We start from the raw sequence: 27,904 nt of genomic DNA, 5'->3' as shown, positions 1-27,904 counted from the left end.
CCGGATTGCAGCTGTGTACAATTTACTCTGAAACGATGCAGTGACGCATAGTCACCGGCTGACTTTCAAAGTAACTTTTTTCTAAAAAGCTGCCGCCTTTCAGTGTAAAACATACACAGCTGCAATAATAAAGCCGGTGTCTGATTCATGAGGCGTGTGGTTCGAGCAGCATGAATCTCATCACAATTTCTCCTTATTTTTTTTTTATTTGTTTTTTGCAAACAGCACAAAATTTGGAAATTTTGCTAATAAAATTTTGGTTGCATCTGTAAGTCCGTGTTCACATTTTGTTTCAGTCTACATTTAGTCATTTAGTGTCTCCGTCGGGTCTTATGTCTGAACCCCAGCAAAACGGGATTTTAGCACATGCGCTGACGGGGCCATCTATAATATAACTAGTGGAGATGTCCTTCTGTCCAAAGCCTCCGGCGCCTGAGCAGTAGACAGAGCATTTTGCGCTACGGCGCCATTAACTCCAGAACGTTGACTGTAGCAGCTTCTTCACTGGCGGTGATAAGAGTGTGAGAGCACATGAGAGAGACAGCGCGAGAAAGAGAGCGAGAAAGCGTGAGATATAGAGAGCATGAGAGAGCGCACGAGAGAGACTATTTTCGTGAAGGGCATAGTCGCGGCGTGTGCAAAGGTGCCATTTTATTCAACTGTGAAATAAATTGCACTGGCCCATCAACAGTGCGTTTGCGGCGGGCATTTTCGCGGTATGCTCTGACTGAGTCACCAAAATGAACTTTATTCTCCTCGCTAGAATTTGGTTTCAGTCACGGAGACGGCGCTGGTTCACTCACCGTTGATGCAGTTGTAGCCACAGTGTGCTCTGTCATTCATAATTTTCGGCCATAAACGCTTACTGGTGGCGGGCACCAAGATATAGTCAACAACGTCTTGCTGCCCAGGTCAACTAGGTGGATACGGCTGAAAATGATGCACGACAAAACACACTATGACTCCGTCTGCATCATTATGGTCAAGGCCCTATCAGTGTATACACCCAAATCCTATTTTCCTGGTGCTTGGATAAAGATCGGACAGAGCCACTGAACATAGGGTCAAACACAATGAGAACCCTGCCTAATAGGGATCGCACAACACAAAGTTCTGAGAAAAGATTCTCCAGCACTGTTCTTTTATGGGGAATACACGTACTTACTAAAACAGACATGTCAGGAGACCTAACGGCTGACTCTGGGAATGTCTTATTATATAATCTTAACATGGACAGCAAAGTCATCCTTTTGAGGGGAACTGGACAGCATATTGGTAATATGTACATGTAATGGTAGTAATGAGATCAGTCCACAGGTATCTGGGTGGTCCCCGGCGTTTGGCTCATCCCTTCCTCATTTTTTTATCTTACAACGTTATTCATCCTCATTAAAAGGAGATGTGGTATAACCGGGGAAAGTATCATTACAGCATTGCTCGTAAAGGATGTCCTAAAAATTCCTTACTAAGTGACTCTAAGCTCGATGCACACAACGTGGTTATGGTGACGTCACGTTGAGGTGTCGCTCGGTCTAAAGATGAGGTATAATCACAGATAGCATGTCATTCTAATTATTCTCCATTGGGAAAAGCTTGAAACAAGGATAAATTATTCAAATTACATCCCGCCAGCCACGATATTACCAATAGTCACCCCTGCTTAAAGGGGTTGTCCGGAATAAGCTAGGATATTAGTAATCATTACAAGATCAGTGAGGGTAATTCCCACCAATCAGTGGAAATCTACTCTCACAGTTGAGGGATAAAAGCCATGTACAAGGCGTAACCTAGCAGAGATAAGGTGCAGTACTATGCAGCAGCCACTATGTGATGTATGGGACTGCTGTGCTCCACCCTCTACGTCGCTTAGGCCTCTTTCACACTTCAGTTTTTTGCATCAGTTCAAATCCGCCAAAAAGTCAGACAAGCGGATCCGTTGTCAACTGATGGCACAGGATCCGTTTTCAGACGGATCCTGAAAATGAGAAATTTTAAAGGTATAACGCTGGCCGGGAAGAGGAGAGAGAGAGAGAGAGAGAGAGAGAGAGAGAGAGAAAGAATTTTTTTTTGTCCGGCACCCAGAAAGAATTTCGGGTTAAATGAGTGTGTGGAGGATCCGCCAGAGAAAAAAACGTTACAAGCTCCGTTTTGAAATCTTTGAGGATGGTGACGGACAGCAACTTTTGGCGGATCCTCAAAAAAAACGGATGCAACGGACAGCAATCCGTCACAATCCGCCATTAATGCAAGTCAATGGGGAAAAAAACGGATCCTCAAAAAAAATTTGAGGATCCGTTTTTTTCAAAACCTGGCGGATTGTGACTGATTGTAAAAAACGGAAGTGTGAAAGAGGCCTTATATCCACTGCTGGAGCAGAGGTTACCCGATCAGTGAGTGTCAGACCTCTACCAATCCCATACTTATGACTTATCTTTAATTATTAAGTCTCAAACAACCCCTTTAAGCACAGACATGGCTACCCAAGTCTATTCTGTGCCCACTGTTGTCATATCTCCCATATCATGTGAGATTTTTGACTGTTGTGTATGAAAGTGGTTAATGGACAGATAGTCCACACTTTGGCTCTTCCTTATTTCAATTTGTCATATCTTTATCTATTCTTTATGTTTTATTCACATTTTCATTCTCCCATAACAAAAAATTGGATAGACTGTGAAAAATTTTGGAATCCCCATAGAAACATGACAGACACCCTAGGACTATTGGGATCCTTGAGGCTGATCTGTTGAAGCTGCCATGACTCTGTTATAATTAGTCACCATAACATCAGTATGAATAGGGCCCTATTAATAATGATCAGACAATCAAGCAGTGTCCACCAACCTGGCGGCCGTGGAGGCCTAGAGAGCACCCAAACTCTGCCGCTGCCTATCAACAGGCCATTCATAATATTGTGTTAATTAATGGCCATTCCCAATACTGCAGCCACTATTCTTATGACACGGAGCTGATCTGCAGTACTGGCAGCAGCCACTAATCTTTGTGCGGCGCTGTGGTGTTCCGGTCTGAAGCTGCTAGCGCCTAATCATAGTGGGATCAGGACCTGACTGATATGATATTGATGACTCGCTATCCGTGTTTTTCATAGATTTTTTTCATGAATAGCACTCTTACCTATAATAGTGAACGAGGTCATTCAATCTGTTATTTTCTGTGGACTGAGTAGTCCGTGCAAAATCACAGGGAAATATCTGATTTTGATCTGAGTGTTGCATCAGAATCAACAATACAAGTATATGGGTACGTGAAAAAAATTGGACAGCACTCAGATGGCATCCAAGTGCAGGCTAATATTCCCAGACTGTTGCATGTGAACGAAATAGAGTTTTTTCACGTACAAGAAAAACTGAGGACTTTCGGAACCAAACTCTGACCAAAAATCACTGATGAAACTCCGTCAGTTTTTCTTGCACATGAAAAAAAGGACGTCTGAATGAGCCCTAAGGATGAGAGTTACAAACCTTGCCATCAGATAAGCTTGATCAAAGCTTCACTGGTAACTCATTCTGCAGTTTGCTATGCACTACTATACATAGAGGCTGCAGAAGTTACACGCTCCAATACTTTGACTGAAACCCTATTGCAAAGATGCATTAGCCAAAATTATTGGAAATTTGGTGAAAAACAAATGCTTGAAAGCCTCAAAAGATGTAATTTCTCATATCTAATATGTTTTGCTAGCCTGTTACCTTTGGCCATTTACTTTTTACTGGTGAGGAATCTCTTGTTAAGTTGTAGCTACACTATAGGCCTATAGTCTTACATAAATAGAAAAGAATTGTCAGAGGGTTTTAACTAGAGTTGAGAGAATATCTTCGCTTCCCCGCTTATTCGGCAAGCGCTATACCTTGCCGAATAAGCTGGGAACCGAAGATATTCGCTCATCTCTAGTTTTAACCTCTTTGTGTTAAGAACGGTCACAGAATATTCCACAGATGTTGGATAGACACAGGTGCCACCTCCGTTACCTGCCCCCCTCGAGAATCAGTGCACATTTTGAGACGCTGGCAGTGGAGAGGTGAGCACACATGCGGGCGTTCTCCATTCAATTCTTTTCGAGTTCTGAACGTTTCCAAGCAGATTTTCTCTTCAATTTTTGGAATGCCCATTGAAGTGTATGGAGGAAGCCACCTGTTCATTCACAGACACGCATCTGTCAGACATTTGTGGCATATCTTGTCCATAGAACCTAAATTATCCAAGATAGGAATAACCCTTTAAAGGTCTTGTCTAGGGTGAGCTATTTGTTTCTCAAAGGCTGGAAATGATTCCACTGATCCCTCGCCTCTCCTGTCCTGACGCTATCTGGTCCTCCTCTGCGCTCTTCTGCTTGCAGCAGTGATATGCTGTAACAGAGGCATGTGACCACTGCAGCCAATCAGTAGTTGCAGCAGTTACTGACTGTGACCAGTTATTGACTGCAAAGATCAGAGCCCAGCGGGGGAAAGGACATCATGGAACGCGAGCGACAAGGAGATCAGTGAGGTAAGAACTTTTTTTTGTTTCTTAAGTGTATGTTCACATGATGCTTTATTGTGAAACAGATTCAATTCATAATCCACAACAGCCGCTTCAAATACTCTTTGATGTATATTTTGAAGTGGAAACACATCTAACTCATTTCCAGAAGGTAACACACCCCAGACAACCCCTTTAATGAGTTCTTAAAGAGAATCTGTCAGCGGTTTTGCTACATCATCTGGTAGCAGCATGATGTAGAGAAAGAGCCCCTAATTCCAATGATGTATCACTTAGTTTACTGGGTGAAGCCGTTCAGACACAATCAGAGTTTTTAGATGCAGCATGCAGCAGAGCTGAAAAGCTAACTTCATCCACACCAGGCTCTCTGTATACATACTCTATTGCAGTGAGCTGCTTATCACAGGAGGGGGCGGAGTTGGATGACTTTGTTCAAGGGGCAGCTAGTCACAGCAATGATAATGTCCTAGTGATAAAACTTTCACTGTAAGCAGCCAAGAGCACACAGCTTGGTAAGTGACACATCGTTGAATTCTGTGTTTTCATGTCCTCAAATTACATAGCAAAAACCCTCTGAGTCTGTGGCCATACTGTGGCTCCAAGAAAGTTTGGACCAAATTCAAAGCAGAACATGTCACCTGTCACAAACATCGTTTTTTATGCCAAGTTACATCGGATGGCACATCATTTTTTTGCTGGTTGCACGTGGCACAGCATGCTGCGGTTTAGATGAATGCATTATACCATCTAAACGGAGCAAATGCTGAAACTTTGTAGAGACATGTACATTTGGCACAAACAAACCTACTATATATCATGAACATCTAATATGGGAGCAGCAGTCGCTATAGGCTTGTACAGCTCCCGGTACCCCCCACAATCAACCGCTTTTGACAAGGAACTCTCCAGCCAGACAATCAGCTTGTATTGGCTGCTAATTACATGGCAGCCATTCAGATCAGTCCTCATCTGCTCTAGAGCCATAGTTTCTGCTCATTAGTGGCTTTCATCTTTGCCTCACAGAGGGGAGTCCAGAACGGCTAAATCTCCTTCCTCTATGATGTTCACATGCCCTAATAGGCGAGATATAACACAACAGTTTTAAAAAACAAGAATAAAATAGTACTCATATCTCTAGACCCTGGAGGTAAAGGTGATCCAGTGACAGTGGTTGTGCTGACCTTTTAGCAGACACATTCTGTAACCTTACACATCAGAAGTCAAGAGGATTTAAGGGGTAACATCTCTCTTTTGGAGAGGGCCATGTCGGCGTAAGGAGACTTATAGGTCTTGCAATGCTCCTCTGGGAAATTAAATATGCAATTTATCTATTCGGAGAGGAAAGGGGTAGGAACTCTGGTGCCACCAAGTAGAAGAAGCAGTCCTAAAAGTCAATATCGACTCCTTAACGCGCCTTGTCACATGACTTAGGATGAAAGCCAAACAAGACACTCCATTTGCAGAAACGTGTTTCTAGGTGTTCGCTGCTCCTCAGTACAAAGCAAGAGGTCTGATCTGACTAAACGAATTAGGCCACGTTGACACCTTCAGTATTTGGTCAGTATTTGACATCAGTATTTGTAAGCCATAATCAGGAGTGGAACAATCAGAGGAAATGTATAATAGAAACCTGTCACCACTTCTGTATTTATCACCCACTCCTGGTTTTGGCTTACAAATACTGAACGTGTGAACGTGGCATTAATCTGATCAATTAGTAACCTGGTCTGTCAATCTTTCTAGCCTCTACGTAACCAATCTGAACAAGATTCAAGTAGTTATAACAAAGTCATAATACTATAACACAACTAAAATAAAATAATGATATATTATATTAAAATATGTTCTTTAACTATGTTTATCTATTGTTTTCCTCCGAGCTTTGGAGTAAATCTCAGGTTTGGTCAGCCCCAACAGTGGAATGTATAGTATGCAACACTGTTACAGACACATTACAGTCAATAACAACGAGACATCAGGCCTCATTTAATGGGCGAGTCTAAAATTTCATGATAATCTTGACGCCCCAATCTTCCTAGATAGAGTTTGTAGCCAGCCAGGGCAAAGACGCTGACCATGATGACTGCTCCACCTATGACATCATAGACACTGGGGAACATATGCAACACAAGAAGTTGCAGGATCATGGCCACCACGATTTCTAAGTGTTGCACTGTGCTAACCAAAGCTGGATGGAACTTATACAATGCATAATAGACACCAAGGAAGGCGACGGTAGAACACAAGCAAATCGCCAGAAGGTAACCCCATGTTTCTCCATCCAGGGGTATGATTGGTTCTTGAAGAATAAACATTGTGCAGGCTCCCCAAACACTTCCAGTCCACCCAAAGGTAAAAAGAGCTGTCCACATGCTGACCTTCTCTTTGATAGATCTGTAGACTATCATTGACAGTGCTGTGGTAAGGCCAGCCATGACTGTCATGGTGTAACCAAAGGCTTCCTTCCAGACACCCAAAAAGGAGTTTTCTTCATTAACTATATTTGGAATCATAACCAAACATGCGCCAAATACGCTGCTAACAACAGTGATCAAGTCCACATTTGGCATGTGTTCATCCAAGAGGAGGAAGGCCAGGATGGCACTGAAGACTGTGGTGGTCGCCCTCCACATAATGGTTCCATTGCTTGGTGGCACAATAGAGAAAGAAGTGTAGGCACAAGTAATGGAAATAACATTGCACACTCCATAGAAAAATAGTCGTAGTCTATACCCTGGGGGGCCAAACGGAGCCTCCTTATAATAACAAACCATGATGACGGATAAAACTTGCATAACGGAACGGATGAATATTAACTCCAGAGAGGGCACTTTGGAGCGGTCAGAAACCAATCTTGTGATGAGTGCCACACACCCATGGGCCATCGCTGACCCGAAAAGTACAGCCCACATTTTCCTGCTCTGAAATATAGAGCTGTCCGCAAAACTTTGTAACTGCTGAGCCAGGTCATTGTCGGGATCTTCTGACTGCTTTGGTCGGGCATCCATTGTCCCAAAAAAGGTTCTCCCTTTATTTTTGGCATTCTCCAGCAATCTTTTTTTGGGGTTCTCCTCTACAAAGCCTCCATTGTCTTCACTGGTTTCTTCATATCCCTCATCTCCGGGTTGTGGATAATGGGATGTGTACTTCACTGTCACAGTGTTGGGATGTATTTTTACTCTCTTCTTGGTGGAGTAAGGTTTGGATGGTGATTTATCCATGTCCTTGAATAATATTCTGTAAAGAATATAAATAATAATTGATTAAAACTTAATGTAAACAATACGGTAAGAGAATTTATAGGGGCATATAAACTTCAAAGGTTGTATAGTAGATCAAAATGTCACAGTGTATATAAAAAACTAAAAAAAAATATTGGTAAAGTCAGTCTAAAGGCGCATAATCAACGTAATAGAGAAATTCAACATGCGGGCTCAATGTACAGTTGTGGCCAAAAGTATTGACACACCTGCAATTCTGTCAGATAATACTCAGTTTCTTCCTGAAAATGATTGCAAACACAAATTCTTTGGTATTATTATCTTCATTTAATTTGTCTTAAATGAAAAAACACAAAAAGAATTTTCCTAAAGCCAAATTGGATATAATTCCACACCAAACATAAAAAAAGAGGGTGGACAAAAGTATTGACACTGTTCGAAAAATCATGTGATGCTTCTCTAATTTGTGTAATTAACAGCACCTGTAACTTACCTGTGGCACCTAACAGGTGTTGGCAATAACTAAATCACACTTGCAGCCAGTTGACATGGATTAAAGTTGACTCAACCTCTGTCCTGTGTCCTTGTGTGTACCACATTGAGCATGGAGAAAAGAAAGAAGACAAAAGAACTGTCTGAGGACTTGAAAAACCAAATTGTGAGGAAGCATGAGCAATCTCAAGGCTACAAGTCCATCTCCAAAGACCTGAATGCTCCTGTGTCTATCGTGCACAGAGTCATCAAGAAGTTTAAAGCCCATAGCACTGTGGCTAACCTCCCTAGATGTGGACGGAAAAGAAAAATTGACAAGAGATTTCAACGCAAGATTGTGCGGATGTTAGATAAAGAACCTCGACTAACATCCAAACAAGTTCAAGCTGCCCTGCAGTCCGAGGGTACAACAGTGTCAACCCGTACTATCTGTCGGCGTCTGAATGAAAAGGGACTGTATGTTAGGAGACCCAGGAAGACCCCAATTCTTACCCCGAGACATAAAAAAGCCAGGCTGGAGTTTGCCAAAACTTACCTGAAAAAGCCTAAAACGTTTTGGAAGAATGTTCTCTGGTCAGATGAGACAAAAGTAGAGCTTATTGGGCAAAGGCATCAACATAGAGTTTACAGGAGAAAAAAAGAGGCATTCAAAGAAAAAAACACAGTCCTTACAGTCAAACATGGCGGAGGTTCCCTGATGTTTTGGGGTTGCTTTGTTGCCTCTGGCACTGGACTGCTTGACCGTGTGCATGGCATTATGAAGTCTGAAGACTACCAACAAATTTTGCAGCATAATGTAGGGCCCAGTGTGAGACAGCTGGGTCTCCCTCAGAGGTCATGGGTCTTCCAGCAGGACAATGACCCAAAACACACTTCAAAAAGCACTAGAAAATGGTTTGAGAGAAAGCACTGGAGACTTTTAAGGTGGCCAGCAATGAGTCCAGACCTGAATCCCATAGAAAACCTGTGGAGAGATCTAAAAATGGCCTGTTTGGAGAAGACACCCTTCTAATATCAGGGACCTGGAGCAGTTTGCCAAAAAAGAATGGTCTAAAATTCCAGCAGAGCATTGTAAGAAACTCATTGATGGTTACCGGAAGCGGTTGGTCGCAGCTATTTTGGCTAAAGGTTGTGCAACCAAGTAATAGGCTGAGGGTGCCAATACTTTTGTCTGGCCCATTTTTGGAGTTTTGTGTGAAATGATCAATGTTTTGCTTTTTGCTTCATTCTCTTTTGTGTTTTTACATTTAACCCCTTTCTGCCATTAGACGTACTATCCCGTCCATGTGCCCTGGGACTTAATTACCAAGGACGGGATAGTACGTCTAATGCGATCAGCGGCGCCCACGTGGTGAGCGCCGATGATCGCGGCCGGGTGTCAGCTGATTATCACAGCTGACACCCGGCACAATGTGTCAGGGGCGGTCACGGACCACCCCCGACACGTTAACCCCTTGTACACTGCGATCAAACACGATCGCGGTGTACCGGGAGTTAAAGGGAAGCATCGGTAGGGAGGGGGCTCCCTCCGTGCTTCCCTGAGCCCCCCACGGCAGCGCAATGTGCAGCGCTGATGCGGGGGTCTCTTTCCCTACAGGCCCCCGGATCCAAGATGGCGACAGGGGCCTTCGGGGGCCTGTAGGGAGCTGACTTCCTCGCTGCCTGCAAAGCGCAGGCATGAGGAAGTCTGCAGCAGTGCCTGTGACAGATCGCTGATCTGTCACAGTGATCTGTGATGTGACAGATCAGCGATCTGTCACAGGACAGTGATGTCCTACCTGGGACTATGTAATAAAGTAAAAAAAAAAAAAAAAAAGTGTAAAAATAATTTTAAAAAAATCGCTAAATAAATTAGTAAAAAAAAAAAAATATTCCACAATAAATTCATTTTTTGAAAATAAAAAAAACCAAAACAATAAAAGTACACATATTTGGTATCTCCGCGCCCGTAGCGACCCGCCCTATAAAACTGTCCCATTAGTTAACCCCTTTAGCAAACCCCTTAAAAAATAAAAATAAAAAATGAAGCAAAAAATAATGATTTATTATCATACCACCGAACAAAAAGTGCAATAACACGCGATCAAAAAGACGCATATAAATATCCATGGTACCGCTGAAAACGTCATCTTGTCCCGCAAAAAACGAGCTGCCATACAGCATCATCCGCAAAAAAATAAAAAAGTTATAGCTCGCAGAATAAAGCGATGCAAAAATAATTATTTTTTATATAAAATTGTTTTCATTGCAAAAAACTGACAAAACATAAAAAAACGACCTAAATGAGGTGTCGCTGTAACCGTACCGACGCGAAAAATAAAACCGCTTCATCAATTTTCCCGCACGCGGAACGGTGTAAACGCACCCCCCCAAAAGAAATTCATGAAACGCTGGTTTTTGTTCATTCTGCGTCCCAAAAATCGGAATAAAAAGCGATCAAAAAATGTCACGTGCCTAAAAATGGTACCGATAAAAATGTCAACTCGTCCCGCAAAGAATAAGACCTCACATGACTCGGTGGGTCAAAATACGGAAAAATTATAGCTCTCAATATGTGGTGATGCAAAAACTATTTTTACAATAAAAAGCGTCTTTTAGCGTGCAACAGCCGCCAAACATAAAAACCGCCATAAATAGTAAATCAAACCCCCCGTTATCACCCCCTTAGTTAGGGAAAAATAATAAAATTAAAAAAAAGTATTTATTTCCATTTTCCAATTAGGGTTAGGGCTAGGGTTAGGGTTAGGGCTAGGGTTAGGGCTAGGGTTAGGGCTCAGAATAGGGTTAGGGGTGTGTGGGGTTAGGGTTGGAGTTACAATTGGGGGGTTTCCACTGTTTGGGCACATCAGGTGCTCTCCAAATGCAACATGGTGTCTGATCTCAATTCCAGCCAATTCTGCATGGAAAAAGTCAAATGGTGCGCCTTCCCTTCCAAGCTCTGCCATGCGCCCAAACAGTGTTTTACCCCCACATGTAGGGTATCAGCATACTCAGGACAAATTGCAAAACAACTTTTGGGGTCCAATTTCTCCTGTTACCCTTAGGAAAAGAAAAAATTGGGGGCAAAAATATCATTTTTGTGGAAAAAAATGATTTTTTTATTTTCACGCCCAGGCGTTATAAACTTCTGTGACGCACTTGGGGGTTCAAAGTGCTCACCACACATCTAGATAAGTTCCGTGGGGGGTCTAGTTTCCAAAATGGGGTCACTTGTGGGGAGTTTCAATAGTTTAGGTACATTAGGGGCTCTCCAAAGGCAACATGACACCCGCAGACCATTCAATCAAAGTCTGCATTCCAAAACGTCAATACTTCCCTTCCAAGCCCCGACGTGTGCCCATACAGTAGTTTTCTCCCACATATGGGGTATCAGCGTACTCAGGACAAATTGGACAACAACTTTTGGGGTCCAATTTCTCCTTGTACCCTTGGGAAAATGAAAAAATTGGTGACTAAAAGATCATGTTTGTGGAAAAAATACGATTTTTGTATTTTCACGCACGGGCGTTATAAACTTCTGTGAAGCACTGGGGGGTTCAAAGTGCTCACCACACATCTAGATAAGTTCCTTGGGGGGTCTAGTTTCCAAAATGGTGTGATTTATGGGGGGGTTTCTACTGTTTTGGTACATCAGGGGCTTTCCAATCGCGACATGGTGTCCGATCTCAATTCCAGCCAAAAACGTCAAATGGCGCTGCTTCCCTTCTGAGCTCTGCCATGCGCCCAAATAGTGGTTTACCCCCACATGTGGGGTATCAGCGCACTCAGGACAAATTGCACAATATCTTTTAGGGTCCTGTTACCCTTGGAAAAATAAGAATTGAGGGTGAAAAGATCATTTTTGTGGAAAAAATATGATTTTTTAATTGTACGGCTGTATGTTATAAACTTCTGTGAAGCCCTTGTGGGTTCAAAGTTCTCACCACACATCTAGATAAGTTCCTTGGGGGGTCTAGTTTCCAAAATGGTGTCATTTGTGGGGGTTTCCACTGTTTAGGTACATCAGGGGCGTTCCAAACACGACATGGCGTCCGATCTGAATTCCAGCCAATTTTGCATTGAAAAAGTCAAATGGCGCTCTTTCTCTGCTGAGCTCTGCCATGCGCCGAAACAGTGGTTCCCCCCCACATATCAGGTATTATCGTACTCAGGACAAATTGTACAATAACTTTTGCAGTCCAATTTCTCCTGTTACCCTTGGTAAATTAAAAAAAATTGAACCTGAAGTATTTTTTTAGTGAAAAAAAGTTAAATGTTCATTTTTTTTTTAAATATTCAAAAAATTCCTGTGACGCACCTAAAGGGTTAATAAACTTCTTGAATGTGGTTTTGAGCACCTTAAGGGGTGCAGTTTTTAGAATGGTGTCACTTTTGGGTATTTTCTATCATATAGACCCCTCAAAGTGGCTTCAAATGTGATGTGGTCCGTAAAAATAAAATGGTGTTGCAAAAATGAGAAATCGCTGGTCAACTTTTAACCCTTATAACTTCCTAACAAAAAAAAATTTTTGTTTCAAAATTGTGCTGATGTAAAGTAAACATGTGGGAAATGTTACTTATTCAGTTTTTTTGTGTGCTATATCTCTGTGATTTGAGGGCATAAAAATTCAAAGTTGGAAAATTGCAAAATTTTCAAAATTTTCGCCAAATTTCCGTTTTTTTCACAAATAAACGCAAGTTATTTGAATGAAATTTTACCACTAACATGAAGTACAATATGTCACGAGAAAGCAATGTCAGAATCACCGGGATCCATGGAAGCGTTTCAGAGTTATGACCTCATAAAGGGACAGTGGTCAGAATTGTAAAAATTGGCCTGGTCATTAACGTGCAAACCACCCTTGGGGCTTAAGGGGTTAAGACAAATTAAATGAAGATAATACCAAAGAATTTGTGATTGCAATCATTTTCAGGAAGAAGCTGAGTATTATCTGACAAAATTGCAGGGGTGTCAATACTTTTGGCCACAACTGTAAGCGGCAAACAGAAAGATCTGCAACAACATTCTACAAGCATTCATGACAATGATAAACCGGACTGTCAACACCCGAAACCTGTATGTTTTAACAAATACTTGCACACACGAGGAAATACAGTGGGGAAAAAAAGTATTTAGTCAGTCAGCAATAGTGCAAGTTCCACCACTTAAAAAGATGAGAGGCGTCTGTAATTTACATCATAGGTAGACCTCAACTATGGGAGACAAACTGAGAAAAAAAAATCCAGAAAATCACATTGTCTGTTTTTTTTTTCATTTTATTTGCATATTATGGTGGAAAATAAGTATTTGGTCAGAAACAAGCAATCAAGATTTCTGGCTCTCACAGACCTGTAACTTCTTCTTTAAGAGTCTCCTCTTTCCTCCACTCATTACCTGTAGTAGTGGCACCTGTTTAAACTTGTTATCAGTATAAAAAGACACCTGTGCACACCCTCAAACAGTCTGACTCCGAAATCCACTATGGTGAAGACCAAAGAGCTGTCAAAGGACACCAGAAACAAAATTGTAGCCCTGCACCAGGCTGGGAAGACTGAATCTGCAATAGCCAACCAGCTTGGAGTGAAGAAATCAACTGTGGGAGCAATAATTAGAAAATGGAAGACATACAAGACCACTGATAATCTCCCTCAATCTGGTGCTCCACGCAAAATCCCACCCCGTGGGGTCAGAATGATCACAAGAACGGTGAGCAAAAATCCCAGAACCACGCGGGGGGACCTAGTGAATGAACTGCAGAGAGCTGGGACCAATGTAACAAGGCCTACCATAAGTAACACACTACACCACCATGGACTCAGATCCTGCAGTGCCAGACGTGTCCCACTGCTTAAGCCTGTACATGTCCGGGCCCGTCTGAAGTTTGCTAAAGAGCATTTGGATGATCCAGAGGAGTTTTGGGAGAATGTCCTATGGTCTGATGAAACCAAACTGGAACTGTTTGGTAGAAACACAACTTGTCGTGTTTGGAGGAAAAAGAATACTGAGTTGCATCCATCAAACATCATACCTACTGTAAAGCATGGTGGTGGAAACATCATGCTTTGGGGCTGTTTCTCTGCAAAGGGGCCAGGACGACTGATCCGGGTACATGAAAGAATGAATGGGGCCATGTATCGTGAGATTTTGAGTGCAAACCTCCTTCCATCAGCAAGGGCATTGAAGATGAAACGTGGCTGGGTCTTTCAACATGACAATGATCCAAAGCACACCGCCAGGGCAACGAAGGAGTGGCTTCGTAAGAAGCATTTCAAGGTCCTGGAGTGGCCTAGCCAGTCTCCAGATCTCAACCCTATAGAAAACCTTTGGAGGAAGTTGAAAGTCCGTGTTGCCAAGCGAAAAGCCAAAAACATCACTGCTCTAGAGGAGATCTGCATGGAGGAATGTGCCGACATACCAACAACAGTGTGTGGCAACCTTGTGAAGACTTACAGAAAACGTTTGATCTCTGTCATTGCCAACAAAGGATATATCACAAAGTATTGAGATGAAATTTTGTTTCTGACCAAATACTTATTTTCCACCATAATATGCAAATAAAATGAAAAAAAAACAGACAATGTGATTTTCTGGATTTTTTTTTCTCAGTTTGTCTCCCATAGTTGAGGTCTACCTATGATGTAAATTACAGACGCCTCTCATCTTTTTAAGTGGTGGAACTTGCACTATTGCTGACTGACTAAATACTTTTTTTCCCCACTGTATCGACTCTGCGGGATGTTTTCCCAACGCTCCGTGTTCTACTGCTACGCCTCCTGTATACTTTCAAATATATACAACTGGCTGAATTGGGGTCTCGGCGCTGATCAGGTGTATAGACACAACCCCAATAGTGGGATAACAGAGAGATGGCTCAATTAGTGCAACATGGTGGCTCATTGGTTAGCACTGAGTCCTTGCAATGCTGGGGTTCTGGGTTCAAATCCCACCAAGGACAACATCTGCGAACACTTTGTATGTTCTTCCTGTGTTTGTGTGGGTCTCCTCCGGGTTTCTCCATTTTCCTCCCATACTCCAAAGACATACTGATAGGGAATCTAGATTGTGAGCCCCAATGGGGACAGAGATGATAATGCCTGTAAAGCGCTGCAGAATAATAGGCGCTTTATAAGTGAGTAAAAAAAATAAATATGGGGTTTTATGAAAAGATGCAGCCAAATTATTATTTCATGGGGGACACAATTAACAATTGATCGAAACAGAAATGCCAGGAGTGGTGACAGGTCCTTTACAAATCAGTACAAGGGCATTCTTTTCCCAAACCCCAATTATATCAGATAACACCTTCTTTAAAACCTCATTCAGACGTCTGTTTTTGATGGATAGAACACGTACCCATTAGGGTATGTGCAGACGATCCAGAAGTGGCAGCACATGTCCGCTGTGTCCAAAGCGCTGCAGTCTATTGAACGCAGGTGAATCCGCATGTGTTCATTGAACCGTGCGGATTCACTGCGTCCAATACATTGTACGGGTGAGATTTTTGACAAGCTGTGGTCTGGAGAGACGTGCTGCATGTCCGCCTCCGCAGGTGAGCCACGGGCGTTTGCGATCATATAGTGGACATAGCATTTTTAGAAATCCCATCCTCTATGCTGTAACATCGGGACTGATCGTCTGCACATACCCTAATAATCTCTGGGGCTGTTCAAATGTCCATGACACGGTCCGTAGAAAAATCAGAGACATGTCCGAATTTGATCCAAATGAACAAAATCATTCATGCAAAGTGATGAAACACTTCAAAAATAAAAAAACGCTTCCAAAAATCTAAAACAAACGCAGAAGCATTTTCCTGAAATACATTACTCTTGAAAAGCATATTGAAACTTTTGCCTCCAAAAAACTCAGCGCGAACCTAGCCTAAAGTATTTTTTAATGTGAATGAAATTATTTGTTGAATTTTACATCCTCTATGTCTCCTGAATACAGAGAAATGACCGCGCCATGCTGATTTCCCAATTTACAGAGATTTAATATAGCGCCTTTAGCACTATGTGAGCCAATGCCGAACCTCTACTTCCAATTTCATGTTCTATAAGATGCTGTCCTACCAAGGTGTCCTCATTGCTTGTAGGAGAACCTCTGTAATATGATGTCATACAGATACATACAGCCGCACAAGGAACGCCGGTGGTTCCAGCATTGTACAGAAGCTCTATGTGCTGCCTGCCATACAGGCGCCGTGCACACTGCTCTACTTTGAGGAACTCTACATTTTTGAGGAATTTTGATTTGGAGACTTTCTGCTCAGTTTCTACTCCAAAACTGCCTCGAAAAATTCTGTGTGCAGATCGTAAAGTAAACCTTTCCAAAGTAAGCACTGTCTGTCAAATCGAAAGGTTGCAAAGAACATTTCCAGAAAAACTCTTTGTGCACAAAGTATTTTTGCAGAGTTTTCCGAGCAGAGACTTGCTATCTTCTCACAAGGTCATTTTCAGTCAGATTCCGATGCAGAAACCGCCTGCAAAATATGTGAGAAAACGGTTCAAAAGAACTAAATATTCATATCCACGTAAAAATGACTTGCTGTGAATATATTCAGGCTTTTATACACCTTTTAACCACTTCAGGTTTCTAAAAACGCCAAGAGGTTACAGTTAGAGACCTGACCATTCTGGGGTCAGAAGATGCTCTGCGTCGTAAAATACAAATCAAAGAGAAAACGCAAAAGACACACAGAAGTTGATCGCACCTTTTTGGAGTATTTTGCTATACTTTTTGCTTAAAAAAAAGAAAGAAAAAGCTACCAAAAAACGAAAGTAAAAAGACCTCCCAAAAACCATGTGAAAACACTTCAAATACCCGCCCGTTGCCAAAACTATAGGGAAAACACTCAAGAAACAACACAAAAAAAGGCTTCGGGAAAGAAACTACAGCGATTGCTGGAGTATTTTCAATTTGTCCAGTTTGACTGAGTTTAAAACACGTCACATGCACATAGGCAGTTTCTGCTCCAAAAACGTCTTGAAAAACTCCATGTGCACAGAGCCTTTGAAAAATCAACAAAAAAAACTTATCCAAAACCGATTCAGGAAACAAAAAAATTCCCCAAGAACGCTTTAAAAATGGAGCCTTTTCCTGAACTGGTTTAAATTTGAAAAATTTGTGTTTTTCTGTTTTTGAACACCTCTAAAAACCTTTGTGAAAAAAGCCTGAGCCTTATCTCCATGAATGACAATTCCTGCATGGAAACAATATGCATGAGCCACATCCACATAACTTAGCTAATATTAATATTACATAAAAGCTCTGATTGTATGGCAATGCTTGCACTAAAACTGAAAAAGATGAATTTTAATTTCTTCTATAAAACTGAAATCCTAAATATATCAGCAGTAAAAAAAGATAATTAACACCTCTTGTAATCCTGTAACTTATTATGTGCCCATTCATGCTGATACCGACTATTAGGGATCATACTCTCTTGCGAGAGACTCGCACGATTCTTGTGTGAGTCTATCGTGTGAAAACCAGGCACTGCCGCCGGCTCTCAGACCGGAGCGTGCGGCTACCTGTATTTCAATGCAGTCTCTCGCAAGTGAGTATAAGCCCTTAGACTAGAGCCACACTGTCAGTATTTAGTCAGTATTTCACATCAGTATTTGTAAGCCAAAACCCGGAGTGGATCAAACATGCAGAATTGTTGCGCTTGTTTCTATTACACCTTGTCCTCTGATTGTTCCTCACCTGGTTTTGGCTTACAAATGCTGAGAAGAAATACTGATAGTGTGGCCATAGCCTTAAAGCTGAAATATTGCTTCACGTATGCCAAGATTTATGCTATCGATATTAATGGTGGAAAATGACGGATAAAGTGGTCATTTAAACTAATTTAACATCTATCTCTGGCACCAAATAAATACCAGAGATCAATCAGAACTGTCATAAAAGGGTCTTTGGAACACATTTTCGATGTGTAGTCACTTAAAGGGGTATTTATTCATTCTTAGTAGCTATACCTCCAATGATTCATGAATCAAATAGTAGTGTCACTCTCGACAGACCATTGTCACCGTCGTTTCTATGAACATCCTTTAAGCTCCATATTTATAGGAAAAAAATTATGCACCACTCCATTCAATATTACCCTTGAACAACTTCCACTTCCTTTTAGCTTAATAAAGAGTTGACATGCATTTTATTACATTGGGACAATAGTAATCAGCAGGGGTCTATAGAGATTTGTGGCAGTGCTATCTCATTCATTTCAATAAGAAAGCTCTGCAATGCCCAGTACATACTTTCTACATAGTAAAAGGTGTGCAGGTACATAAAGCAGCGCAGTCACAGACACCAGGGCTCATTTGAGAAGCTGACCAGTGACTCTTGGCACCCCACTGATACTGATGGCCTATTTTAAGCCCAAACTACTCATTTTGTGAATCTTGGACAACTCATTAACCTCTTCCCAACATAGGATGTAACAGTACCAACTAGTGATCAGCGAGCACTAAAATGCTCAGGTTCTCGTTACTCGAGTCAACCAAATCGTAATGCTCGGGTGCTTGACCCGAGGAACGAGTATAATTGATGTGAATTGGAAACTAGAGCATTTTTTAGCCCTGCGGTTTGACACCTGGACAATGGAGCAGGTGTAAAACCGCTGCGGATTCCGCACAAAGAATTGACATGCTGCGGATTTGAAACCGCAGCAAATCCGCACGGAAAAATCAGCAGCATGTGCACTGCGTTTTTTAATTTCCATTTAAAACAATGGTACTGTACAATGCAGCAAAATCTGCTACGGATCTGCAGGGCCAAAAACGCTGTGGATCTGCAGCAAAATCCACAACGTGTGCACATGGCCTTAGGGTACCGTCACACTTGGCGACGCACCAGCGATCCCGACGATATGACCTAGTAGGGATCGCTGGTGCGTCGCTACATGGTCGCTGGTGAGATGTCAAACAGTCAGATCCCACCAGTGACGCAGCAACGATTCAAAACGATACGACGGTTGTTGGGACCCTGTCTCTCAGACATGTAGTATTGAGGTCGCTTGTCGTTGTCCTTGTCAAACACAGCCATGCATGCTGGCCAGCGGGACACCAGCGATCAAAAAATGGCCCGGGACATTCGAGCACGATCAGCGACATCGCAGCAGGGGCCCAATCGCTGCTATATGTCACACGTAGCGAGATCGCAGGCGAGATCGCAGTTGCGTCACAATCGGTGTCGCAACAGAGATCTCGCTAGCGATCTCACTATGTGAGACAGGGGTTTTAGAGTATTAAACCACTTTTATGGACTGACAATAAAACATATAAAACCACAGTTAAAATGGATTTGAATGGAAAAAATGTTAAGAAACTTTCTTTCCAGGATAATGACTTGTATATAAGGCAAGATAAAGAAGAGAAAAAAAATGCTCCTCCACAGCTTGGGCTAAAACTAAAGCACACAGTGTTTTTGCTGCGTTTTTGCACGTTTGCATTGCTTTCAATGGTGAAAAAAACATTCAAAAGGAAATGTAATTTTATCATTCTAATACCTTATCTGGCCATGTGATGTGTAACACAATATCAGACACATCCTGTTTAATTTATAAAGTCACTATTTTTTTTTCAGGGCCATTAAGCAGCCTTCACTGTTTGTTCAGGGCCATCAGGTTGCCCTTTCTATTGTTAGGGGGCTAGCAGGTGGCCCTCGCTATTGTCAGAGAGCCATCGGGGGCCTTCACTCTAATTTTAGAGGGCCAACAGTCAGCCCTCACTAAGCATTTTTGGAGGGCCAACAGACAGCTATGTTTGCATAGCCATATGATATACAGTATATTGCTACTGCAACATAATTTATCCATCTGAGATGCGCAAATTTTATTTTTTGTATTAATATGTAAAGTTTGAAAATTGGAGGGCTAGAGCCGGCCCTCACAATATATAGTGGGCCAGAAGGTAGCCCCCACTATTTTTAGAGGAATAGCTGGCGTCTTGTGGACAGATGAGACCAAGATAGAGTTTTTTGGTAAAGCACATTATTCTACTGTTTAAGCCCCCGTCACACACAGCGATCTCGTTAGCGAGATCGCCGCTGAGTCACAAGTTTTGTGACGCAACAGCGATCTCACCAGCGAGATCGCTGTGTGTGACACCTATCAGCGACCGGCCCCCCTGCCGGTATCGCTGATCGTGCTCGAATGCCCTGGACTTTTTTGATCGTTGGTCTCCCGCTGGCCAGCACGCATCGCTGTGTGTGGCAGGCGGGAGAGCCACGATCAGCGAGCCTCTTTCACACTTCAGTTTTTTACAATCAGTCACAATCCGCCAGGTTTTAAAAAAAACGGATCCGCAATTTTCTTTTGAGGATCCGTTTTTTTCCCCATTGACTTCCATTATTGGCGGATTGTGACGGATTGCCGTCCGTTGCATCCGTTTTTTTTGCGGATCCGCCAAAAGTTGCTGTCCGTCACATCCTCAAAGATTTCAAAACGGAGCTTGCAACGTTTTTTTCTCTGGCGGATCCTCCAGACACTTATTTAACCCGAAATTCTTTCTGGGTGCCGGACAAAAAAATCAATCAATCTCTCTCTCTCTCTCTCCTGTTCATTTGTCGGATCCGTCAAAAAAAACGGACGGGTGGCATCCGTTGTCATCAGTACTAAAACGGATCCGCCATCCGTCCTTTTGGCGGATTTTGACTGATGCCAAAAACTGAAGTGTGAAAGAGGCCTTAGATTCCAGCGCACTGGTGCAGGGAGCTGGTAACCAAGGTAAACAGCGGGTGTCTAAGTGCCGCGCGGCGCTTAGAAACCCGATGTTTACCTTGGTTACCAGCTCCCTGCACCAGCGCGCTGGTATCTAAGGTACACTGCGACACGTGCGCTCGTCGTCGCTGGTGCTGATCGCTGGTGAAGCTGCCTGTTTGTCAGCTCACCAGCGATCATGTAGTGACACACCAGCGATCCTGACAAGTTCATATCGTTGTCGGGATCGCTGGTGAGTCGCTATGTGTGACGGGGCCCTTACTGTAAATGGAATGAGACCTACAAATAAAAGAACAAAGTAGTTACAGTAAAACATGGTGGAGTTTAAAAGATATTTTGGGTTTCTTTTACTGCCTCTGGCCCTGGGTGCCTTAACTGTGTGCAAGGCATCATAAAATGTGAAGATTCCCAAAGGATTTTGGGTTGCAATATAGTGCTATGGGTCTGAAAGCTGGGTTTGCGTCCTAGATCATGGGTCTTCCAGCAGAACAATGACCCCAAACATACTTCAATTAACCACCCAGAGATACAGTTGTGGCCAAAAGTATTGACACCCCTGCAATTCTGTCAGATAGTACTCAGTTTCTTCCTGAAAATGATTGCAAACACAAATTCTTTGTTATCTTCATTTAATTTGTCTTAAATGAAAAAACACAAAAAGAATTGTCCTAAAGCCAAATTGGATATAATTCCACACCAAACATAAAAAAGAGGATGGACAAAAGTATTGGCACTGTTCGAAAAATCATGTGATGCTTCTCTAATTTGTGTAATTAACAGCACCTGTAACTTACCTGTGGCACCTAACAGGTGTTGGCAATAACTACATCACACTTGCAGCCAGTTGACATGGATTAGAAGAAACTGAGTATTATCTGACAGAATCGCAGGGATGTCAATACTTTTGGCCACAACTGTACATGGGAAAAAGCAATGGAGAGTTCAGAAGTGGTAATTCCAGCTACAGAAGCGTAAAGTTTCCCACCACTACCTCTTACATACAGATGCTACAGAGAAACTGTGAATGGACATATTAAATAAGATTGCCTGCTTTGGTGAATTTCTGATAAGAAATTTGCAGATAAGAGAGGTATTATTGTAGAATATAGAAGGGAATTGAGCCGTCCCTGAAAATATTTTTTGTCATATGTGACAGCCACAAACTCTGGAGAAACGCAAGAAGGCTACTTTCAGATTTGCGTCCGGAGGCGCAGCGCAGGGCCGCCACTAAGCTCCGACCCCGTCCGCGCCTCCTCTGGTCAGCTCTTTCTCTGATCGTATGACACTGCATGCGATCAGCATACCCTATAGTTAGCGTTGGGTACCCTGGTCGTGCGCTGGTACACTTTTGCCGGCGCTTGTGCCCTTTTGACTCTGCGCCAAGCGCACAAAAATGCATGCAATCAGAGGAGGAGCTGACCAGAGGAGGGGCGGAGCTTAGCGGCGGCCCTGTGCTGTGCCTCCGAGCGCAAGTCTGATATTAGCCTACCACCGCCAGCTTTGATAAATTTCTTTGATAAATTTCTGAGTACAGATCACCATAAAAAGCATGATTCAGTCAATGAGTCCATGCAAAAATGCAGAAGCAAGGCTTAGAATTTCTAAGGCAATAATCCCTGACTAGATGCCTGTCATATGCTAACCCTACTGCTACACCTCACCATAGACAAAGTGCAGATAAGAGAGGTATTATTATAACAGAACAGAATCTATTAGAATTAGGGTACCGTTACACCTAGCGATGCACCAGCGATCCCGACTAGCGATATGACGCGGTCAGGATCGCTGGTGCATTGCTAGGTGGTAACTAGTGAGCTGCCACTCAGGCAGATCTCACCAGCGACATCGCTGGGGACGGGGATCGCTACTTACCTGTCAGACGCGGCGATCCTGCGTCCTCCCGCCCGGCTCCAAGCGTCACTCGTCGGCGCCACAGGAAGCTCCGCAGGAAGTGACCGACGAGGAATGGTCCAGGAGCTTCTCGCGCGATCAGCGATAACCAGCGGGGGAGCCGGTCGGAGGTATCACATGCAGCAATATCGCTAGCAATATCGCTGCAACGTCACAAAATCGGTGACTTTACAGCGATATTGCTAGCGATATCGCAGTGTGTAACGGGGGCTTTAGCCCTGAAAAAAGTGATTTGTTTAATGTAGCAGCATCAAGGACTGTTATTTCATCAACCCTGCTGGGGATTATAGTGGAGCATTTCGCATGTACTCCGCCTGATATGGAGGAGACCAGCAACTTTTGTACTTACTGTACAAAGTTTCATGTCCTGGCTGTGAAATCATGTATGCAATGTGAGAACTCCCTTTATGATGACCACCTCACAGCCCACAACAAGGCACTGAATCATATGCTAATAGAACCCACGGGCTCCTTTGCTTTCCAAAAATGTTCCCTCAACTAGAAGATGGAGCCTCAGAAAAGTATTTTCACATTACTAAGGAGTGGGTCTCCTACACTGGTAAAGCGTGTGCACTAAGTGCAAAGAATGCCAAAAATTAGACCCTTTTGAAGAGACGTAGTGGAGGGCCTAAGAAAGCATTTTTTTCCCATTATTTTGGAGTTGGTATCCTAGACTGATAATGCCCATGCACTAAGTGCATGGGTTGAAAGACATTTACCCATGTGGAGTATACATATATATCAAAGAATGTTCGAGATAGGCCTCCAAAAATAGTTCATGAGGGCATCATAAAAACCCTTAGGCCTCTTTCACACATCAGTTTTTCGCCGTCAGGTGCGATCCGGCTTTTTTTTGTAAAACCGGATCCGGCAAAATGCAATGCCGGATCCAGTTTTTCCCCATTGACTTGCATTAGCGCCGGATCGCGCCGGATGGCATTGCGTTTCATCCGTTTTTTGTCGGATCTGGCTACTTGTCTCATTCCGGCTTCTGGAAAAAACGGCTACTGTAACGTTTTTTGTATCCGGCGAAAAAGCCGGAAGCGCCGGATCCGACGCTTCCGGCTTTTTGCCACAATGAAAGTCTTTGGGCGCCGGAATGCGCCGGATCCAGAAAAAGACGGATCCAGCCACCGGATCCGTTTTTTTAAGTCTGCGCATGCTCAGATCCAATTGGCCAGCCCCCAGGAAACAGATATAACCTGCTAGACGGATCCGGCATAAAAACGGATCTGTTTCTACAGTTCTCCAAAATTTATGCCGGATCCGTTTTTTCTAAAAATAGCCGGATCCTGCCTGATGGCAAAAAACTGATGTGTGAAAGTAGCCTTAAAAAATTTATAGCAAGAGTAGCATGGTGGTGAAGGAGGAGGAGGATGACCCAAAAAAGACAAAATCCTGAAGCGTATACCCATGTTTGTGTGAGAAGGGGGATAGAACAGAGAAAAAACAAACACTGGATTCGAGTTTGTTCTGCTGCTGTCATCGGATGATGTAGAGAATTCTGGCTCAATCAAGCCCTTGTTCATTATGATATGAGTCAGCCTGTCAGCATTTTCAGTTGGCAGGCGGATGTGCCTATCGGTTATAATACCCCCATTAGCACTAATAACCCACTGTGACAAAACGCTAGCGGCAAGGCAGGTCAGGAGTAGAGTTGAGCGAATTTGTTCGGATTTGATCACCGAATTTGAATTTGCCATAATTGTGCCATACTGAAACCCTATTCGTGCCGAATGTATGTCTGATGATTGGTTCTGAACATATTCGGTAATTTCTGCTCCCATTGATTCTAATGATGTTCGGCTGTGTTCGACAAATATTGCAAAAACAATATTCGCTTCCGAATGTATTCAGAACCGAATTCGAACAAATTCGCTCCTCTAGTCAGGACCTCCAAGGTGTAAAGAGGCAGTTCATGGCACGTGTCAAGCTTGGATACCCAATAGTTGTAAGGCACAGAGGAATCACGGAGGAAACTGGTACAGTGGGCAAGGTACTCCTTCAGCATCTTCTAAAACTTTTCCTTCCTTGTATGATTTTACCCCGCTCATCAGGGCCTGGGCAATGGGACGTCTAAAAAAACTGTTCCAGACCTTTGAGAGTGTTCATCTGCCTCTGATGCATCCGGTGTGTGTCTCCCTCATCTTCACTCTTTGGTTGTCCAAGAAACTGTGACCTCTGCCGTCAGCATTGTCGGATGGGAATTTTTCTAATAATTCTTCAACTAGGACCTTCTGGTGCTGCAACATTTTATTAGACCTCTCCACCATAGGAAGGAAAAATGTAAAGTTCTCCTTGCAGCATGAGTCTAGAAGGGTGACCAGCCAGTAATTAGTGTTGGTAAAAATGCGAACACCGCAAGGGTCATGTGAATGGCAGCGGAACATTAAACACAGTCATGTGTGCAAGACTTCCAACAGCCAAGACTTCCCTGTCCCCACCAAGAGGACAATTGTCCATGTTGTCCTCCTCATCCTCATACTCCCTTTCCTCATCATCAGGCCATCCACACTCAACAGATGGGATGAAGTTGGTGTGGGTACTACCATCTGTAGCACAGTCCTGTTCCTCCTCCTCCTCCTCCTCATTATCACCCAATCTGCATTGAGAAGATGAGGAGCTGACCTTTGTCGTATCTCCCAGTATAGTTTCTTGCTCCATCTCAACTTGCTCCGCCTGCAAAGTCTCCTCTTTAATTGTGCGCAGCAAGCATTTCAGTAGACAGATAAGCAGGACGGTGACACTTTATATGGCATCATGGCTGCTCACCATCTTGGTCGAGTCCTCAAAGTTTTGAAGAACAGCACATACTGTATATCAGACATTCATGCCCACACAAAGTGGGCCAGGCATGTATGTGTGCGAGGTTTCCAAGCTTGACAGCTGCCACTAGGTTACGACCATTGTCATACACGACCATGCCTGGTTGTAGGTTCAAGGGCGATAGCCACAGATCAGTCTGGTCCGTCAGACCTTTCAATAACTCCATAGCAGTGTGCGGTTTGTCACCTAAGCAGATTAGCTTCAGCAGAGCTTGTTGATGCTTGGCTGAGGCAGTGCTGTAGTGTTTCTAGGTTGTGACTGATGTTGACGTTTCTGAGACTGAGGATGAGGAGGAGGTGCAGGAACTTTTGTGGAAGGTGGGGGCAACCCTTATTGAACCAGTGCCCATAATCATCGGTGTTGGTAGGACGTGTTCCTTCCCAGGGTCTGACTGGGTCCCGGCTTCCACAATGTTTACCCAGTGTGCCAGAAATGTAGCGTCCCTGGCCACAAGCACTTGTCCAAGTCTCCATGATCAAGTGGACCTTCCCAGTAACAGTATTGGTCATGGCACAGCTGATGTTAAGGGACACGGGTTTGTGTAAGGTGGGGATGACACACCGGGAGAAATAGTTGTGGCCGGGTACAGAGTATCGAGGGACGGCCACTGCTATGATGTTGCGCAAAACTTCCGTCTCCAGAAGCGTAAATGGCCACATTCCAGAGCAAGCAGACTGGAAATGTGGCCGCTGGGCAAATACGTTGATGTGGTTGCTGACGGTGGTTGCAAGTGTGGACAGGGGATTGGCGTGCATGTAGAACAGGGGAAGAGGCAGTGGTGTAACCCGCAGAGACTGTTTATGGAACCTGGTGTTCTGCCCAAGTAGTCCGGTGCTTTGCTTGTGTGTGCCTGAGCATGCTGGTGGTGGTCAGACTGGTAGTTGTTTTACCACTGCTGATGCTGCCATGGCAGATGTTGCAAATGGTCTTTTTTGGGTTAACTGTACTGTCTTTAAAAAAGCGCCAGACTCGGGAAGACCTAACCCTTGGCTTGGCAACGTCACCTGTGTTGGTGCTCTGGGGAACAGTTGCACAAGTCCGGTGCTTTGCTTGTGTGTGCCTGAGCATGCTGGTGGTGGTCAGACTGGTAGTTGTTTTACCACTGCTGATGCTGTCATGGCAGATGTTGCAAATGATCTTTTTTAGGTTAATTGTACTGTCTTTAAAAAGCGCCAGACTCGGGAAGACCTAACCCTTGGCTTGGCAACGTCACCTGTGTTGGTGCTCTGGGGAACAGTTGCCTGTGCCTGAGCATGCTGGTGGTGGTCAGACTGGTAGTTGTTTTACCACTGCTGATGCTGCCATGGCAGATGTTGCAAATAGTCTTTTTTGGGTTAACTGTACTGTCTTTAAAAAAGTGCCAGACTCGGGAAGACCTAACCCTTGGCTTGGCAACGTCACCTGTGTTCGTGCTCTGGGGAACCTTGTGTTTCTGGCCATCCCACTTTCTCTTCCTGCCTGTTGTGGTGCTATAGATCCCTTCCCATGTGCGCTGCTGTCCTCGCTCTGCATGTCACCTTCTCAGGTTGGCTCAGTGACTTCATCATCTACCACCTCGCCTTCCACTTCAGCACCCTGGTCCTCCTCCTGACTTGCTGACGTAACAACACCAGTTGTTTGCAATTGTGTCTCATCATCATCCACCTCTTGTGACAGTAATTGCATTTTCCCCCCATTGCCTTCTTGTGAGCGTGGTTGCTCAAATATTTGTCACGGGTGTGTCAGGTGTGACAGACAGTTATCCTGGATCCAGCTGTAGAAGGTATTTTCGATTAGCTCAAGCACCTTCTTGATTTTTGTATCTCTGTTGTGGAGCAATAGCCCTCTCCCTTTAGGACCCAATGGTTAAGTCCACCTTCTGCTGCTAATTAGACACCTCATGCTGAAGGTTTATATTCATTCCATGTCTGCCCCATGCTGCTGGTTTTAGATCTTACATGTTTCTGTCTAGTTGGATGTACTAACAGTCGGTTAGTTCCCTTTCAGAGGACTCTTGGAGGATTACTGGCGTGACAACTCGGTTGTCTTCTCAAGCTAAGTGTTCCCTTGTTTGTCTACCCTGACTGGTGCTCACCCCATCACAGCCGTAACCAGGACCTATCACTAGGATCAGGCATAGATTAGGTTCCTGCTCGGCGATAGGTGCAGAATATATATATATATATATATATATAGGGATGGATAGGGCAGTCATGGTTTTAGATCTGTCTAGGGGTCTCCACTCCCCCATTTCCCTAGTTTGGGATCCCC

The 27,904-nt window shown here is 43.5% G+C and overlaps 1 protein-coding gene across 3 annotated transcripts in view; it reads right to left on the bottom strand.

Moving 5' to 3' along the window:
* Positions 1-27,904, bottom strand: part of SLC35G2 (solute carrier family 35 member G2) — a 97,531-nt gene that overhangs the window by 32,753 nt on the left and 36,874 nt on the right. Inside the window, exon 2 of one of the 3 annotated variants that reach the window (XM_073576503.1) lies at positions 6,879-7,737. The exons of 1 other annotated variant lie outside the window; for it this stretch is intronic. In XM_073576503.1, coding sequence (XP_073432604.1) covers positions 6,879-7,721 — 843 coding nt within the window. In that variant the 5' untranslated portion in view covers positions 7,722-7,737. Of the gene's footprint in view, positions 1-3,775; positions 7,738-27,904 lie in introns of those variants that run through there. One more of the 3 variants, XM_073576502.1, reaches the window with a different exon arrangement.

The sequence above is a fragment of the Dendrobates tinctorius genome, unplaced genomic scaffold (genome assembly GCF_039654945.1).
Source record: "Dendrobates tinctorius isolate UK_male_01 unplaced genomic scaffold, ASM3965494v1 ptg000049l, whole genome shotgun sequence".
NCBI lineage: Eukaryota > Metazoa > Chordata > Amphibia > Anura > Dendrobatidae > Dendrobates > Dendrobates tinctorius.
This window is presented reverse-complemented; position numbering and strand designations above follow the sequence as displayed.